Source organism: Rhamphochromis longiceps, linkage group LG18 (genome assembly GCF_057381845.1).
Source record: "Rhamphochromis longiceps isolate RC_006_pf linkage group LG18, R_longiceps_female_GT1.1, whole genome shotgun sequence".
Classification (NCBI taxonomy): Eukaryota; Metazoa; Chordata; class Actinopteri; order Cichliformes; family Cichlidae; genus Rhamphochromis; species Rhamphochromis longiceps.
Window position 1 is genome coordinate 8,918,153 of NC_140574.1, and position 17,004 is coordinate 8,935,156.

The 17,004-nt window shown below is 39.8% G+C and overlaps 1 protein-coding gene across 1 annotated transcript in view; it reads left to right on the forward strand.

The window, feature by feature from the left end:
• The window catches only part of lig1 (ligase I, DNA, ATP-dependent), a 65,120-nt gene extending 52,624 nt beyond the window's left edge, over positions 1 to 12,496 (forward strand). The window contains exons 24-27 of the mRNA XM_085388125.1: positions 2,751 to 2,804; positions 8,396 to 8,539; positions 9,793 to 9,885; positions 12,302 to 12,496. Coding sequence (XP_085244251.1) covers positions 2,751 to 2,804; positions 8,396 to 8,539; positions 9,793 to 9,885; positions 12,302 to 12,376 — 366 coding nt within the window. The 3' untranslated portion in view covers positions 12,377 to 12,496. The remainder of the gene's footprint in view (positions 1 to 2,750; positions 2,805 to 8,395; positions 8,540 to 9,792; positions 9,886 to 12,301) is intronic.
• The last annotated feature ends 4,508 nt before the right edge of the window (positions 12,497 to 17,004 follow it).

The window sequence follows — 17,004 nt, forward strand, 5'->3', positions numbered from 1 at the left end:
TGAATGTCTGGGCTTAATTGAAACGTATTATTAGATGGGTCTGAAAGTCATGTAACGTGTTGAACTTGCATTTCAGTTTGAGCAGCACTCAACTCCTGCAGTTGTTTTTGTACAATGAAAGAAAAAAAATACTTCAGATCATGTTTCCTGTCTAAACGTCTCACGTGGACAGCTATGTTCAGTAAAGTTGGAGTGTACATACTTTTTCACATGTGTACGAGATGAGTGAGCACATGGAAACACGCCGTTAATCTTTTCTGCAGTTGTCAGTGTGTGCCATGTGACTGCAGCATCCACTTCTCCTGTGTGCTGCACTCATCTTCCTTTTGCTCTCCAGTGTCAGCTAAACAACAAAGGAATAAATGTTTTGTCTTTGACATTGTACACTTCAGTAACCCTCTCTGTAGCCGAAAGCAGAATCTAAACCACATTTCCATCTCCCAAATGTAATTTCACCTGTATGTCCTGTGAAGTGTCCTTGAGTGAGCAGCAGATTTGGGAGCAGTGCTGCTGCTGTGGACACACAGTTCACACAGGCTGCTGTCACAGAGAAGAAAAGGGACACTAATGAAATGGAAGGTGACAGCTGAGAGATACATTTAGCTATTTACAGTCATTTAAATGATTAAAACAAGTGCTTGTAAAGTAATTGTGCACAATGAGAAACCAGCACTTATACACAGTTAAGACTGACTCAGTGGTAATTTGTTAATGACCAGTACTGAAATACTGTAGTATTGAGGAAAACAAGATCTAAATCTCAGTCTTCTCCACTTTATGTCGACAGTTTATTAATGTAGCCTTTAATCTGCTAGGTTTTTCTAACAAATACTGGTAGTTATGTCAACACGCATCTCATTAAATGATTGTTTGTTGAGTCTGTCTCTGTGAGCCCATTAAAATACCTTAGAAGTGTATTTACAGTTTGCAGTCTTTGGCAGGAGCTTGATATTAGGCAGGCAGGAATGACTCAGAGCAGCAAGCTGAGAGGTTTTCGTCAAAATAGAAAAATAAGAAAGCGTATTGGAAAAGAAAAGTGCTACCAAACAAATAGGACCTGAGCCACACAACCTTTTCTCCACCATGAAGAAATTGAAAACACACACACACACACACCTCACAAACGCAAAATTCCCACATACGGGAGAAAGAAAATAGGCATGCAGAGCGTGCAAGAGACGAGGACATTGACGCACAGCTGTCAATGTTTAGTTTTGGATCCATTTTTATTAGTTTCAGTGTTTGTTTGTTACTAAAAGTAATATTAGGGCTAGTTGTCAGGGGCAGGATTTAGACCATGTATTAAAAATACAAACATTTTGTAAAAGCATTTGACATACAGTCGGTCTCAATGAACCGATGCCTCCTCGGGCATGTTTGGCAAGGCGAAAACTAAATAAAACCCATAGATTTCCATCTATTAACTCTGAGCTATTCAGTCCATCACAGGGCAAATGTGGATACAACCACATGTACCCACATTCTCACAGATGGTCACATAAGATATATTAACTTTCCAAGCATGGCTTTGTGGGAGGAAACCACAGGGAACCCATTCAGCCACAGTGAGCGCTCCATACTCCCCTCAATTGGATGGGGCATTCCCAAGCAGTCGTTTGAATCAGGAATTTTCTTGCTGTGACCGTGCTAAGTGCTTGTCCATGTTGCTGCTCATGTACTTCATTTCCACCTAAGTCAAGATATTTTTTTAATCTTCTTTGGTTTTTGTCATGTTTTAATTAAATATATTTTTTAAATTTGCAACATAGTGAGTCAGTGGGCTTGCAATGAAGCTCACAGTGATCTCCCTGTGTTTTGAGTTATAAAACCAAGAATTAAATCATCAAATTAAGAGTGTTTGCATAATGTAGTGGTTTAAATATTTATCTAACAAACAAATCCCTCTGTGGCTGTGACAGGAAGGGCATCCAGCATAACAATCGGGCAAATCAAACATGTGGACCTGGCTGTGGTCATCAAGAAAAGGAAGCTCAGCCCAGAACTACCAAAATATAATAATTAATTTTGCTTCGTTGTTGTTGTTGTGTTAAAAAATGTGAATGTTTGTGAGCATTGCTGTTTGCTTTTGTTAACTTGCGCACAAACCCTTGTATTGATTGGATTAAGCTGCTGGGAGACTCTGATTATCCACAAAACAGACTAGTTGTACAGTAATTAGCTTACCTCTACTTCATGTGGAACAGGTGCTCTTAAAAATACATTGCAGTCGGCTTGGTAGAAGACTTGGCCAGCACAGATAACAAATGCATGAACACATGCTTGGATTAACCTCCAAATCTTCTTGAATGCTATAAAACACACAGTGAAGCCTATCATGGAGATCTGCAGAATACATGCAGATCTGTAAGCTGGGAAATCCTATATTTGCATGACACACCAGCCTGTTTTCCTCCCCCCTTATTCATTGGATGATTCTTGTGCCTCAGCAGGCTCAGGTCTTTTGAGAGGTGACATGTTGCTTAATGTGAAGTAGGCAGACAAGATGCTCGTGGTGTAGGGAGGGATTTTCTTGCTGTTCTCTGTTTTGCAGCGTGCTGCCAAATGTCTGCTGCCTCATGTCTGCTGCCTCACACACATCTAAGACGGAGTGTGTGTGTGTGTGTGTGTGTGTGTGTGTGTGTGTGTGTGTGTGTGTGTGTGTGTGTGTGTGTGTGTGTGTGTGTGTGTGTGTGTGTGTGTGTGTGTGTATAGATGTGTGCGTGCCTCTTATCTCCTTTCGTCTCTTCCAGATCGGGACAGGCTTCAAGGATGAAGATCTGGAGCAGCATTACAAGTTCTTAAAGGTAAAGTGTCACAGCAAGGCTGTTGCACTTACTCTTTAAACAGCCACACTGTTGTTTCCTTACATTGATGTCTTGATTTTTTTTTCTTTCTTCCTCTTTTTTAAATCGCAAATGTACAGGAGCCAAATATTTAACTGTAGACTCAACAAGATTAGCTTTGTGTGATTTCAAAACAATCTTTATTTGTCTTATACTGGGCCTTGGTACAGTCTTTTCAAATTGGCTTTTTTAGTGCTTCCTTGAAGCTAGCTTTGCTCTGATAGACTGTCCCTCGCAAACATAAGGTTTGAATGGCCGGCTTCTCCACTCAAAGCCAGAGCTGTGTGCCTGAGGAGACCATACGAAGTATATATATATCCCATCTAACAGACTTCATTCAGAGATAACAGATGACAGTACTGTGTAAAGACATCTGAAGCTTCAGCTTTAGGATTACTTGAATTCATTGTTTGATAAGTACTTACTTGATGGTAACATAAACACAGACGCAGTGAATTTTAGATCAAAACCACAATGAGGTATTTGGGGGGTTGAAGCCGTGAAATTCCACAACTATACATTCATAGATTATATTCTCTGTTCATTCAGTCTCTTCAGATATGAACCAAGATTTTAGTATCAAAATAATAGGACCAGTGTGCAGATAAACTCCTAAGTTACAACTTCATTTTGTAAACAGCACCTCGAGGATACCCTTAAATATCCAAAAGGAGAAAAGTAACAGGAATAAGATCAGGGATTACAGATGTTTTCTACCCTCTAGGCTTATACACGTGTTACATCTTACCTAAAATAAGTTGCACGTGCCTTTCAGAGGTGTTCATTTGGTGTGTTTAGGAAATGCTGGGCTGGCACCAGGAATCACTTCTGTTTTACCAATGAAATAAAATGTGTTTAGTGAAACTGTGTTGGCGTGCTCTGAAGCTGGTTAATGAATTTCTTTTTCAATTTATATTTGAAGAGGTTTGCTCCAGAGCAGCAGAGCAGCAGAAGCATTTGAAGAAACTTGACAACTGCTCTCTGAAAATGATAGCCGTTACGAGAGTGTGAATTCATTTTTGTATTCTGCTGGCTTTATCAGCTAAATTTATTACTTCTTTTACAGGAATAAAAGAGACGGGGTTTTTAAAATACAGTCATCTATTTATAAAACAACGTAATCGTTATTTAATACAGACTGAGCAAACCTGGTGAACACCGTGGGGTTTTTTAAAACATCTCTTTTAGAGATTAAGGGGTTGAATTTGGTGTAACAAACTGCTGCACAGTGTAGAATCACTACAGTGAAGCAGTGATTTAGAAGGTGGTGTAACCTTTTTTCTTTTCTTTTTTTTCTTTGTGAGACCAATAGAGCCTGCACTGTGCTGCTTTGTAATGAAAGTGATGGATGGTGAATTAAGGAAGGCCAGTGGTGTGGCCGTGTTGCTTTAGTTGCAGCAGTGCTACAAGCCGAAGGGACTCGAGACGGGGAGACGATTGGCTCGGTTCACAATCCCCTGGGTGGCGAGTTGCTGTGCTGTAACACCGGGAGCTGCTCCCCCCATTTTTCAGTCTAATCTTTATTCTGATGCTTGAAAATGATTAAGGGTAGTAGACGTTAGAGGCTGACTGATAGTGGAGTTTTGGGGGCCTGATGCAGAATCACGTTCGTTATAGATTTTAAGCAAAAGTACAATTTGACATTCAAATAAACTCTCCCAGAAATGATTTGGGAATGAGTTGGCACTTTTGAAGGAAAGATGCATTTTGTAACAAATGGCTAAATGAGACTCCAGAACTTTGGTGTCATTGATCTGAACAAAGCAGCTAAGCAGTGGTGACACTCACATTCAGTTGTTCGTAGCTTATTATTAACTGAAAATTACATTTAGGCTTCAAAAATCATAGAAGTGGTGTCAATTTGTGAGGAACAAACTACGTAAGTACCATGAACTTTTATTTTCTACATATTTTCTACATTAATCCAAAATGGTAGTGGGCAGTAAAGCCCAATTATATCATGAGATTTTGAAAATTTGCAAAAACCATATTTATGACAATAGAGGGGAAAGAATTTAACATTTCTTTGGTGATCTTAGCTCGCAGGCAGCAGCTTTTATGTGCAAACAAAATGAAGGGCATTTTCCATCCTCCTTTTCCATTGAGTTACTGTCATTGATGACGGACTACCTAATTTGAAGTGTAGCGTTCACAGCATTAATGTAGCAGTGAGACAGCCTTATATCCACTGACATGGCATAAGTCAACTGTAAGTACAATTGTAGTCTCGACAGTGTTTTCTCCAGAAGTTTTAAGTAAAAAAAAGAAGAAAAAAAAAAGAACAATGCAACTGCTTAACACAGTTTAACCGGAAAAGCAACTTAACCTTGTAATTCCACAGGAGCCTGCACAATATGATCACATAATAAAGTATAAATCTAAAAATAATTTTTACCCAGGGTGTTTTAACTTGGGTTTATTTGAGCTGTTTAACCAGTTGCTTAAAGTCCTGCGTTACCGCTGTGTAACCGCATTAGTAATTTCCATCCACCATTGGCTCTTCTTGCCATATAGAGTGCAAGGAGTGAGTGCTCAAGCGATGCTCAGGTGAGTGAATGTTTACTTTTGCGTCACTGCTCTTATTTCGCTTTACCTGCCTTCGTAGCCTTGTAGTAGTCGGTGGTGTTTTTGCCTCAAGTGGTGAAACAAGTTCACTGTTCCCATTGTTAGCAGCAACATTTTTCTTGCATATTGCGTTATCATGTTATATTGGATGTCATTGAAGAAACTCCCTTTTTAAGTACTAAAATGACACTGCTCTCGCTCTCAGACATGCCTGGACTCTGTTGTCATCGTCGTGTGTTGCGTCACTTTATCATTTTATGTCATTATCATGATGTGACAGGTTTTTTTAACAAGTTAAAAGTATATTCATGGATAGTGTGATTCTGGCATAGGGTGGAGTCCTAACTCACAGGATGGCCTGCAAAAAACATTCCTGTAGCACTCTTTTTTTAATCATTATTAATATCACGCATTCTTTGTGTTTTTCTTGTTTAATAATACTTGGAAAATGACTTTTGATGCCTTATTGTCACCTTCTGGTGGAAGCAATGTGTTATAGATTCAGGTACAACCAAGGGACAAATACGGTTTAAAATATATAACTAAAATATACATTTCAAAAGTTGGAAATCATCAATTGAATTTCAGTTTCTCATTCAGTGAACTGATAAAATGTTATTATTAGTATTCTGATCACACATTTCACATTATAAGCCTGGAACAGAGTTGATACCTAAATGCAGCTTCTGCTCGTCATTGCTGATCATGTGCTTAAAATGTTTTTAAGTAGAACTTCTTTTATTTTTTTTCAACTTACCGTTTCACATCATATAAGCCAAAATGTTCCACAGCAGGCACAAACTGCACAGTTTTCCCAGCAGTAACAACTGTACTTGATTATATAATTGCCACTCCACCTTAAATAAGTCACTTTACATGCCCCGAAGATGAGTTCTTCACTTGGTCCTCGGTGGTGTAAATACATTTAAATCAACATGAATAATTGCATGTAACTGAAATAGCTCACACACCTTTTTAGGCTTGTGTGATGTGTAATTATGATGCTCTGGAAGGCGTGTAAAATTGCAATATTACAGTTTTATTAACTCCACCTAATACTTGACCCATCTAATGATTACAATAATAACTCTATCTATTATATAGCTGTATCTGTGTATCCCCAAGTATAACTGAAAGGCCACAGGTTTGAGCTCCGACAGAACTCAATATTTTATAAGACTCTACACGCCTACCAGCTCATGCATTGTAATTCACTCTGTATTGGAGTGTCACTTGAATGCCCACAGTATAAATAATGTGTGCGGGGAAACAGCACCGCTACAGCTGGAGCTTTCTTTCCCCCAGAATTATTTAACTATGACCCAGTTCTGTGGACACTGCAGCAGTCTCGTTAACATTAAACCGTTTCAGAGGCACATTCGCTGAAATGGCTGTTTCACGCCAAAACAAGATGGGTATCATTTTGTAAAAGACTGACACCTACGCTGACAGAATGATTGCTCGTGTCAAAGTTAAAATGGTACTATTAAATATTGCAGAAGTTGGCTCTTTTTATTTTTCTCGGTCGCCTCGCGGGAACAGAAACAGTTTGGCGGTGAAGCCTGCGAGGTAAATATTGAGTTTAAAATAAGGAGAAAAAAAGTGCAGTATATCAGGCTGCTTCTAAATGAAATCTGTCGTGTAGGTGTGTGATAATGTGTCTTTGAAATCATGTTGCCCCCACCAAGAAATATGGGAGTGCTCAGACTGTGTCTGCCTCTTGGGATGTGGTTTTTGAGACACGGCACAATTCAGCAGGGCAACCAGAAGCGCTCCATCACTGTCTTTTTTACCAGGTTCTCTGTACATGCATTGCCTATTTTTACACTGTGCATATTTGCATGTACACTGTACGTACACTCTAGTTGTTTTCAGATGTGGGATACATAACACTGCTGGCTTCATCAGTCTGTTCAAATGATGGCAGTCTTTCATTTCGGCATGAGTCACTTTTTTCATGCTTTCCTTTAGACACCCACGGCATTGGGTGCATGCGTGGGATAAAGTACTCTGAAGGAGATTTTAACAGTATATCAGTTGACAAACAATGCATGAGGTCAAAGTTTTATTGTCATGGCTGCTATATTTCAACAGCTGCTTTAATAAGAAGAGTTGCTGCTTACTATATTTAAACATGGAAAGGAGAATATCGGCACGAATAGAAACTTACCAGACTTGAATTTGCCCAAACTCCTTTTTAAGGTCAGCTATTTGGGCCATTTTAGATGCTTCCTTAAATCCCACTATGCACCTAAAACTCTAAGCAAACATTTATGTGTAAAGCCAGGACTTTTTGAATATACCTCGTATTGAACTCTATGCTGTTTTTAAACAACAGCCAGTGCCACCCAATGCTCCCTTTCTAGACAGCCCTGTGCATAAGTTCATGCAACTGCTGGACTCATATTGTCATTTAAGGTCAACTGAGCACCTGTTGGTAACAGTTGTTGCAAAATGTTGCTGAAGTACATTGACATTCCTTTGCTGGTTGCCTTATTGCTGCTAGTCTCTTCCTGTGTGGACGCTGCTCTATTGATGGATTTTGTTGCCGTCTGATGCTGCAGGGATGTAATAAACCTGAACTAACTGACCTCTAATCCAGTTAACTCGGTGTATATGCACAAACTGAGGGCATATAAATTGTCTTATGCAAACTGGCTTGGTACTGAGTGGCGTTAAAAAGTCAGATGCTAAAAGTAATCTGGTAGTGCCTGTCTGATTATGTGACTACATGCATTCAGTTTATGCTTGGATTCCAATCACGACATTTTATGTGTGACCGAGTGCCCTGCACAAGCTGTCCATATCTGAAGAGTTTTGAGTTTGAAACGTTTATATAATTGTACTGTAAGAAGAACAAATTTGAGTTCTTTTGAAGAAGTCACCATTAATTCTGGGTACATATTTCTAACATTTATCTAACGTTTTATTCTTAAGTTGGATAATTTAGTGATTTAATCATTAATTTTTCATTTTATGTTCTCTAGGAGCACATCCTGCCCAAGCCCCGTGCTTACTACCGCGTTGACCAATCAGCCGAGCCCGACGTGTGGCTGGATGCTGTGCAGGTTTGGGAGGTGAAGTGCGCTGACCTCTCACTGTCTCCGGTCTACAAAGCTGCAATGGGAATGGTCAGTTCAGTGTCTTAATCCGCCCTCCATGTGTTTCCACTGATAAATTCTGCCTGTTATGCTCTGTTGCCTACAGTGAAAAGTCATAATTAGTGCCTCTTAATTGAGTTATTAAAAATGTTGTAAAAGCGTCCGGTTTTAATAGAACAGATACTTGTTTATTACCCGTGGTTTGGCTGCATGTTAGATGCAGAGTCCCTCAGCGCAAATAAAAAAGGTTTGCCAGAATATAGCTCCCGTTTTAACAGCAGGCAAAGTAAAACAACAGTGGGATGGATAAAACGCTACCATTAATTAAGAAAAATCTGGTGTGAAATTTGCCAGGTGTTGCGTTCGTTCTCTCTATACATCGTATTTTTTTAAACAGTTGAATATCAGATGTTTGGATGAGTAACCAAAAAGAGGATTAGCAGTATCAGTTCTTTTAATACCGTGATCCCCAGGATGGTTTTGACAGGTAATTTGTAAGATTACCCTGAGGCTTCACACATAATGTGGCTACAACTTTCTGCGATAGTCAGTAGCTTGAAAAAGAGTGTATACTTTCTGAGATATTAGAGCAGTGCAATTTGATGTAACTAAAAGTGCTATGTGGATTTGCTAATGATGTTCATCCACTCTGTGTACGTGAAGCTCGAGCAGCTCATGTGAACAGCTCAGGTACTTATGAACAGAATGGTCATCATGCTTTGCTGGGACCCTCGCTAATTCATGTGCTGTTATGGTGGTCTAAGCCAGTTTCCCAACTTTTTAAAAGCCAAAGTTTCAAGGCACAGCAAAAAAATAGCCTGTACTTACTGCAAATTGTACGAAAAGCTTTAAAGATTGAATTGATAGGTCAGATTATTGTCAATGTTGTATACTTATTCGTTCCATTTCACCCCCCAAATTTACATAAAAACCCTTTCACATTTGATAAACTGTAAGTACAGGTCTGAAAATTTTTAAACACACCCTTCACATTCACTATATCTGCATTGTCAAGCAGCCTTGGTTGAAAATGTACAGTACAATTTCTAAAGCCAGTAAAATACTAAACAAGGCAAATAATTCAAAGAGGTTTTTGGAACCGGAGTAAAAAGAGTTGATGTTTCCAAACCTTGAGCTAGCAGGGCTTGAATATCTTTCAGTGCATGTTAGTCAACAAAATATCCAGTACGTGGGGTATGTTAGAAGTAGCAACAAATGATAACTCAGTATCACAGGTCGTTTGCTGGATTTAATTATAATTCTTGTGATCTGCTTTTCTTCAGGTGGATCCAGAGAAGGGCATTTCTCTGAGGTTCCCTCGCTTCCTTAGGATTAGAGACGACAAGAAGCCCGAGGACGCCACGGCCGCAGCTCAGGTACATTAGATCAGTACTGGTCCCCCCTCCATGTCAGATCTCTTATAGGACTAGAAAATATGAAGGATCATGAGGTCAAAGAAGGAAGATCGTGGCCTAGTAAAATTCAGTCATACGCTTGTTTGACCGTGTTGTATAGAAAAGCATCATCATCACTACGGTCGCTTCACAAGAGCTGTCCTGTAAAATTTCATGGGTGAATAGCACTCCAAGGACAGTCTTTTTTTTATATACAGGAATTGGTTTATGTAATGGTCTCCTGCTGCATGTCGAACAGAGCTGTATTACAGTCAGTTAAAGCAGTGTTGGTTTCGGAGAAATATATTGTGAGGCAGCAACCATGATTTGTACTGTACAAACTACAGGACAGTTCAGAAAAACTAATTTAAGTAGACAACACCAAGCTCACCAGCGCAAACCATTAATTGTGTTGTTTTAGTCTAATGGTGGATTTGTGTTTGACATAACTCGCAGAAAGTTTTGCCAGAACACAAATCAACTTTCAGCGGTTTGCTGCCTGCCTCTGAATGACCTGACTGCTGACCCATGAGCATATAAAATTCTTATCACTATGCTGACCTGAGTTACAGGACTGTATATGGACTGTATACTTTATACAGTAAATGTCATGTACATACAAATATTTTTATGTTTTGTTTTTTCTCCTAGATTGTACTATTAGTGAAATAATGGTAAATATTGATATATATTGGAATATTACCATAAAATACTGCAACTTGTACTTAACTATTTTATGTCTTGGGGCTAAAACTGCCAAATATTTCTTCTGTAATCCCTCTTATATAGTGCCAGTGTATATACAAGTAATCAGCTTAAAGCTCTAAAGTGCTTTTCTAAAAACTGTGTTTTAGACAGTTTTTTTTCTACTCTTGCATTTGTTTTCTGTTTGTTTTCCAGTAATACAAATATGGGTTTGAATGTGAATAAAACAAAGTTGCTCTTAATGGAGTCAAAGTATTAAAAATATGGAGGTGGAAATGAGCTTAATAATGAACCCTTAAAATGTGAAATGCACAAAATAAAATAAAGTGTCCAATTCTTGTCAATTAACCTAAACATTAGGGTAAGATACTTACCAAAGATGTGATTTCATGCACTTTTCAGACTTTCAGCTGTTCTTCAATTACAATGTCGACGTAGAAAAGATCAAAATAGACATGAAGGTGTTTTTTGTTTAATTTACTACCTTGTCTGTTGGGCCTATGTGTCTGAAACCAGAAGTCTCCACTTCTGTGTTAACATGCACCAGAATGTCTTTATGATGTCTGAAACTCGTACTGAAGTCTCCATGTTTATTTCTTTCTGTATTCTCAAAGTTTTGTTTTCTGAAGGTTGCTTTCATGTATCATTCATAGCCTGACTTATAGAGCATCTTTTACCTGAAAACAACATTGATATTTTTTATGTCCTCCTCCTGTTGACCGTGTTTTCTGATTCACGGCATGATATAAAGAGATCCCCTACGTTCAAAACCGTTTGACTCTAACAAGTCAACAAAATGAAACGAGATTTTTAAAGTTTGATTCCCTGCTAAACATTTTACGACATGATTTCTTGCATCATGCATCGCCTTAGATGCACCAGCTCTGAAACGCACGCCGCGCCTCACCGGGAAAATCCATGCCAGGTTCATTGTAGTGTAACACCACCTGCGCCCAAACTTGTGTAGCATTTCTAAAGACTGAACTACAATAAAATGTTAATATTCACTAAGTTGAATCAATGCCCATCTGTTACTTATAGAGTGTAGATATAGGCGTTTACGGCAGGGAGTCAAGTCAGAACATCAGCCGCATTAAAATGATGCTTCTGTCAGTTTTCATCAGTTAAGATGCACACACGCTCATTAGCACAGCACATCGGTTCACGTTGCCTGACGTAGCGCACGGTTTAAATAAAACTTAACCTCATTCGAGTCGGAGGGAATTAAGAAAACATGAAGACCAGCCAGAACATGTTGGATGCAACCACTTTTGGGCTGAGAATCAAAGCTTTACCTTGATCCTGCGGAGGAGAAATAATGTGATGTTTCATTGTTTTCCATCCTCACTGTGCCACCCTGCTGTACTGGTACTGATACTGCTGATTCTGGGTGGGCCTGCTGTTCGCGCATTATTCATTGTCCCGCCTTCCTCCTCCCTCGCCCCCGAACTCCGATGAGCCCAAGTGAGCGTAGCCCCCGTCTCGCACTCAGCAGCTGGGAGTCACCAACATCAAAGCCCAGCATATGAATAATCAAACTGATATTTTTAGCTTCTCCTCTTCATGTTTCTGACCTCACTTCATGATAGTCTCTCCTTCACTCCCTCCCTCCACCCTGCTTCCCCTCTTTCTCGCAAATCGTCTCATCTCCCTTGTTCTCTCTAAACATCTCTCTCCCTCTCGATCTCTGCAGATCGCCGAGTTGTACAAGAAGCAGCAGCAGATTCAGAATCAGGGGGATAAAGCTGACCCAGAGGACTACTACTGATCGTCTGTAGTCATCAGCAGGGAATAATAAATAATTGAATTTTAAGTCTTGTAATTGTAAATAGCTTCTTTCTTTCTTTGTGTACTGTTGAATGAAAATAAAGGCACTTGCCAGTTTTAAGCGTCCTGTGTACGTTATTGATTTGTTGAGGCTGCTCCTTTTTTACTTACTTTGATTTCCTTTTGAGAGTCAAAATTGCGTTAACATCTTGCCACATGCGATGCACATAAATTCCTAAAACCTGCATCGATTCAGCAGTTACAGCATACCTGCCGGTATCAGATTCCTATCAGAAATTCACTCTGCACAGCTGCCAAGTAAACCCAGAAAAGTAAGGTTTGCATGCAAATATTTTTTTAGACTGTCCTTATTTCTCCTCAAAAAGGCAACAGCAAAGTGTGTGGTAATAATAGTACGAGCCAAAGAGATTGCCAACTGCCTAAAATGTTGTTAGTAGCTGACGATGCCGGAGCTGACAGTTGCTCAAACAGCAGGACAAAAGCGAAGCACTCACAGCTTGCATTAGATGATGGAAATCCACTAACTGTCCAGCATGAATCAATCACAGATGTGTGGAAGGAGAGTCGCAGCGGTTTGAGCGCCAAGGATGGGTGATTATGACGTGGAGAAAGAGGATTGTGAGTTTTCTGCACAGTGATTCCATGTGCGAGGCAGCGAGTGCTCGCGGAGATTGAACTACTTTGGTATTTGTGAGCTGTGAGCACCTCAGAATCTATTTTAATGCTAAACAGACTGAATGAGCGGGAAATATTTTGACATTGACAGACGCTCACTGCTTGAGAGATATGTTTTGCGAGTCACACATCACGCAAGGGCAACAGAGCTGCAATAAGAACGGAGGGGGAAAACTGTTGAACTGCAAATAAGCTCTTGTATCTGCAAGCATGTTGGCAGCAGTGCTTACTGACTAAGCCACAATATTGGCTCTAGGGGTGGTAATGTCAATCCACCATAAACTCCCATTCAACAGTCATCTCAGGGCATTTTCCATTGTAAGGAAAAGGTAAAGAAAGATACTCGATGATCCCCTGTGAGCTACGACATCGTCCGCGGGCGGGGAAATATAAACTGCATATCCTGGTGCATTTTATGTGTTCGATATGACTGCTTCCTGTTAAAATGGAGTTTTTCCTTCCCACTGTCATCAAGTGCTCGTTTTGGTTTCTGATATGATTGTAGGGTCTTTACAATAACAAGCACCTTGACTGCTGTGTTATTTGACGCAATATAAATAAAACTGGATTGAATTTACAATTTCTAGTCTATGAAAATCAGAAATTCAGTCATTCAAATTATTTTAGAGTTAAGGTTTTTTCGCTGGACACTGTAAAAATGTCCAGTTCTGAAAAGTATGTTTGTTTATGTGCTGAATACTTAGAGCTTTGTTTTAACATGCAGTGCAAAAACTCAAAATCTTACCAAGTATATTTGTCTTATTTCTAGTCAAAATGATCTCATTACACTTAAAATAAGACACAATCAGCTACTGAGCAACATTTCAGTAAGGTATAGAAACATGTTTCAAGACAGTGAATCTTGAAACTAGAGAAAAATTAGAGAATTTTCACTTGTTCCATTGGCAGATTTATTTCACTTAATATAAGATATTTTACCTTGAAACAAGAAAAAAAATCTGCCAATGGAACAAGTGAAAATTCATTTTCATATTTGGTAAGATTTTGAGTTTATGCAGTGAATTACTGCATCAGTGTGACGTGGCATGTAGGTGATCAGCTTGTGGCTCTGCTCAGATGTTATTAAATCCCAGGTTGCTTTGATGGCGGCCTTCAAGTCTTCTCCGTTTATGGCTCGTTTGTTTCTCATCTTCATCTTCAGGCGACTTGGTTAGTCAATTTAAACGTATTATTAATATAGAGTGCAAGCTATTGGATGGTAGTTTTGGCACTCTGGGCAGCTCCCCATAAGGCTTTTCAGCAGATGGAAGCATGAAGTGTTATAATATGTTTTGTTAGACAGTTGTGTTGACATAGCCCACCAGCACCACCACATGCCATAGTGCCCCGAATAACAACAGATTGCCGGAATTTCTCACTAGACTTCAAACACCTTGGATCCAGTGCCTCATCAGTCTTCCTCCAGACACCAGGGCCTTGTTTTCCATAACACAAAGTATATTTTTATCTGGAAAGAGGACTCTGGACCACTGAGCAACAGTCCAGTTCTTTCCCTCCTTATCCCAGATAAAACTTCTGACATTGTCTGTTGTTCAGCAGGGGCTTTAGATTAGGAAAGCGACAGTTGGAGCTCCTTTCCTGAAGACTTCTGAGGCTGGTGGCTCTTGATGCACTCACATCAGCCTGAGACCAGCTTTTGACTCCATGTTTCATGACGATCCTCTCAAGCCTGCAGTCGACCCTTTGCTGGTGCAACTTTTCTCTCACTCTTTTTCCTTCTAGTCAACTTTCCACTAATATGCTTCCATACAGCCCTCTGCCACCAGCAAGCCTTTTCACCAGTGCACTTCTGTGGCATACCCTCCTTATGACTGACAGCTCAGCATCACATGATCACAGAGTGTCTTTGTTTTCTAATTCAGATCCATCCTCACTTCTTGTTGGTTTCAAGCCCCAAGATGCCAAAGCCTCACAGTGAGACCTTACTAACCAAAAGGTGACATCGGGATGGCCAGGTTTTATATACAGTGTGATGTACAAAACCAGGCTCAGGGGAAACCGCCATCTGTCTCTGCTTGTTCGGGTGAGCAGAGAAGAAGAGGTGAACAAAGAGAAAAAGAGCATAACAACAAACAATATAATAAACAGGGAGCAGTTTCAGGGGCCATTTGCTTCAGATTACCAAAGGGGACACGAAGTTGATTATATGCAGCAGTGGTATATAAATACAGGCTCACCAGCAGCTTGAGCTTGTAGAAGCATGACTAAAGGATGGTTCAGTTCCAAGAAGGAAAGTTTGAAGGTAAATCTAAAAAGTAGAGAGGGCGCTTGTTTTCCAAACCTGGAAACCGATTCCACAGAAGATGGGCCAGATTGCTGGAGGCTCTTCCTCTGAAGTATGCTATGGGAATAATAAGATACTGTGAGGTCTTTAAGATAAGGTGGGGCTTTGCATGTGGTCCTGAATAAAATGCCTCAACAGATTAGGATTGATTGCTATAAAATCTACTACAAGTTAAACTTTTTTGATCACACTAAGAAAAAAAAATCACAATAGCAATATTACTTCAGTATCTAAAAAGCATCAACAGCTTTTCTTGTGTATTTTTAAGCTAATTATACTCAAAGTGCAAAGTGAGATTGCCTCTAACCATCACTGTTCAGTTTTAATCTTCCTAATAAGCCTGTCTTATTGGGGTGATTATTGTGTGGGAGGAAGCCAGAGAACATGCAAACTCTACACAAATGTGTCCCAGAGGATTCAAACCCAGACCCTTTGGTGTGTGAGGCAGCGCAAACCTCTGGATCACGCTGCTGCTCAGCCCCCCACAACAAAAAATCTATTGACTTTACCTGTTTTGTTGCAAATTAAAGCTCTACTGCTGTTGGATGGATTGTTGTGAAATTGGGTTCATTTTCCCTTAATGATGAAGTGTAATCACTTCATTGATAATGCTACTTTTCATCTTGTCTGAATTTGAATTTCCAATGTGTTTTATGACTGAGGGGGAAAAAAGTGATTACCCTCAGCTGCACTTTTAATTAGCAAACCTTTCGGTCTGTAATGATGAACATATTAAGTATTATACCAGCCTGCTTACTGGCATGCAGATGCCATCTAGCTAAAGGCACCACTGTGCATCCTCACAGCTTCTAGCATAGACTTGAAAAATTGTGCCAGTTGTGCAGCATCTAACGCAGCATGTGGCACACTATTGTCAGTGTATTTACATGCAGAGTGGTTTATATTTCCCATAGTCGAAAGCTCTTGAGATCGCTATTTGTTATGCTTTCTCTGCATGCAGGTATGCATACTGCATGGCTGGTGGTTTGCCTATTATTTGTGCGTGTGGGCCGTGTCCTGTGTCTGCTGAGGGGGAGTTTGAGAAGGACACCATTGTGGCTGAATAATCATGGAAATACCAAATCCAGATTTGCCTGCCTGTTTTGTCTTCTGTTTATCTGCAGCACATTTTTCCTCCTATTTTATTCAGTCGTCCTTTTTCTCGTGTAAATACTGAAATGTTTTAGTCTAGTTTCTGCTTTCAATGTGTCGTCTCTCCTGCACATGAATATCATCATCACATCTCATCTTCAAGGAAAAAAACAAAAAGTAAGAACAAGGGCTTGCCGGTGTTACTGAAATCTGAATTTCAACCAGCAGTGTTCAGCTGTGCTGTTGCTTTAGAAAGGAGCTTTAAACATCCAGTTTGAGGGAAAAAGTCCCAAATGGGAATCACGCAGGCAGCAGAGCGTGGAATACTGAGAAAGAAAACATGTAATTAATTTAATCCCATATTGTGTGTGCTGTATGATATTGTCCATTGTTGTGGGTAACTGAAGGTTGACGTGGAGAGTGTCTAATTTGTGTCATTGTGTCAGTGGAGAGGAAATGATCAAATCTCCTCTTGGTTTGCTGTTGGGTCTAAATGCCTGCATGCTGACACTGTTCTGCATTTGTTCCCTTTTTTC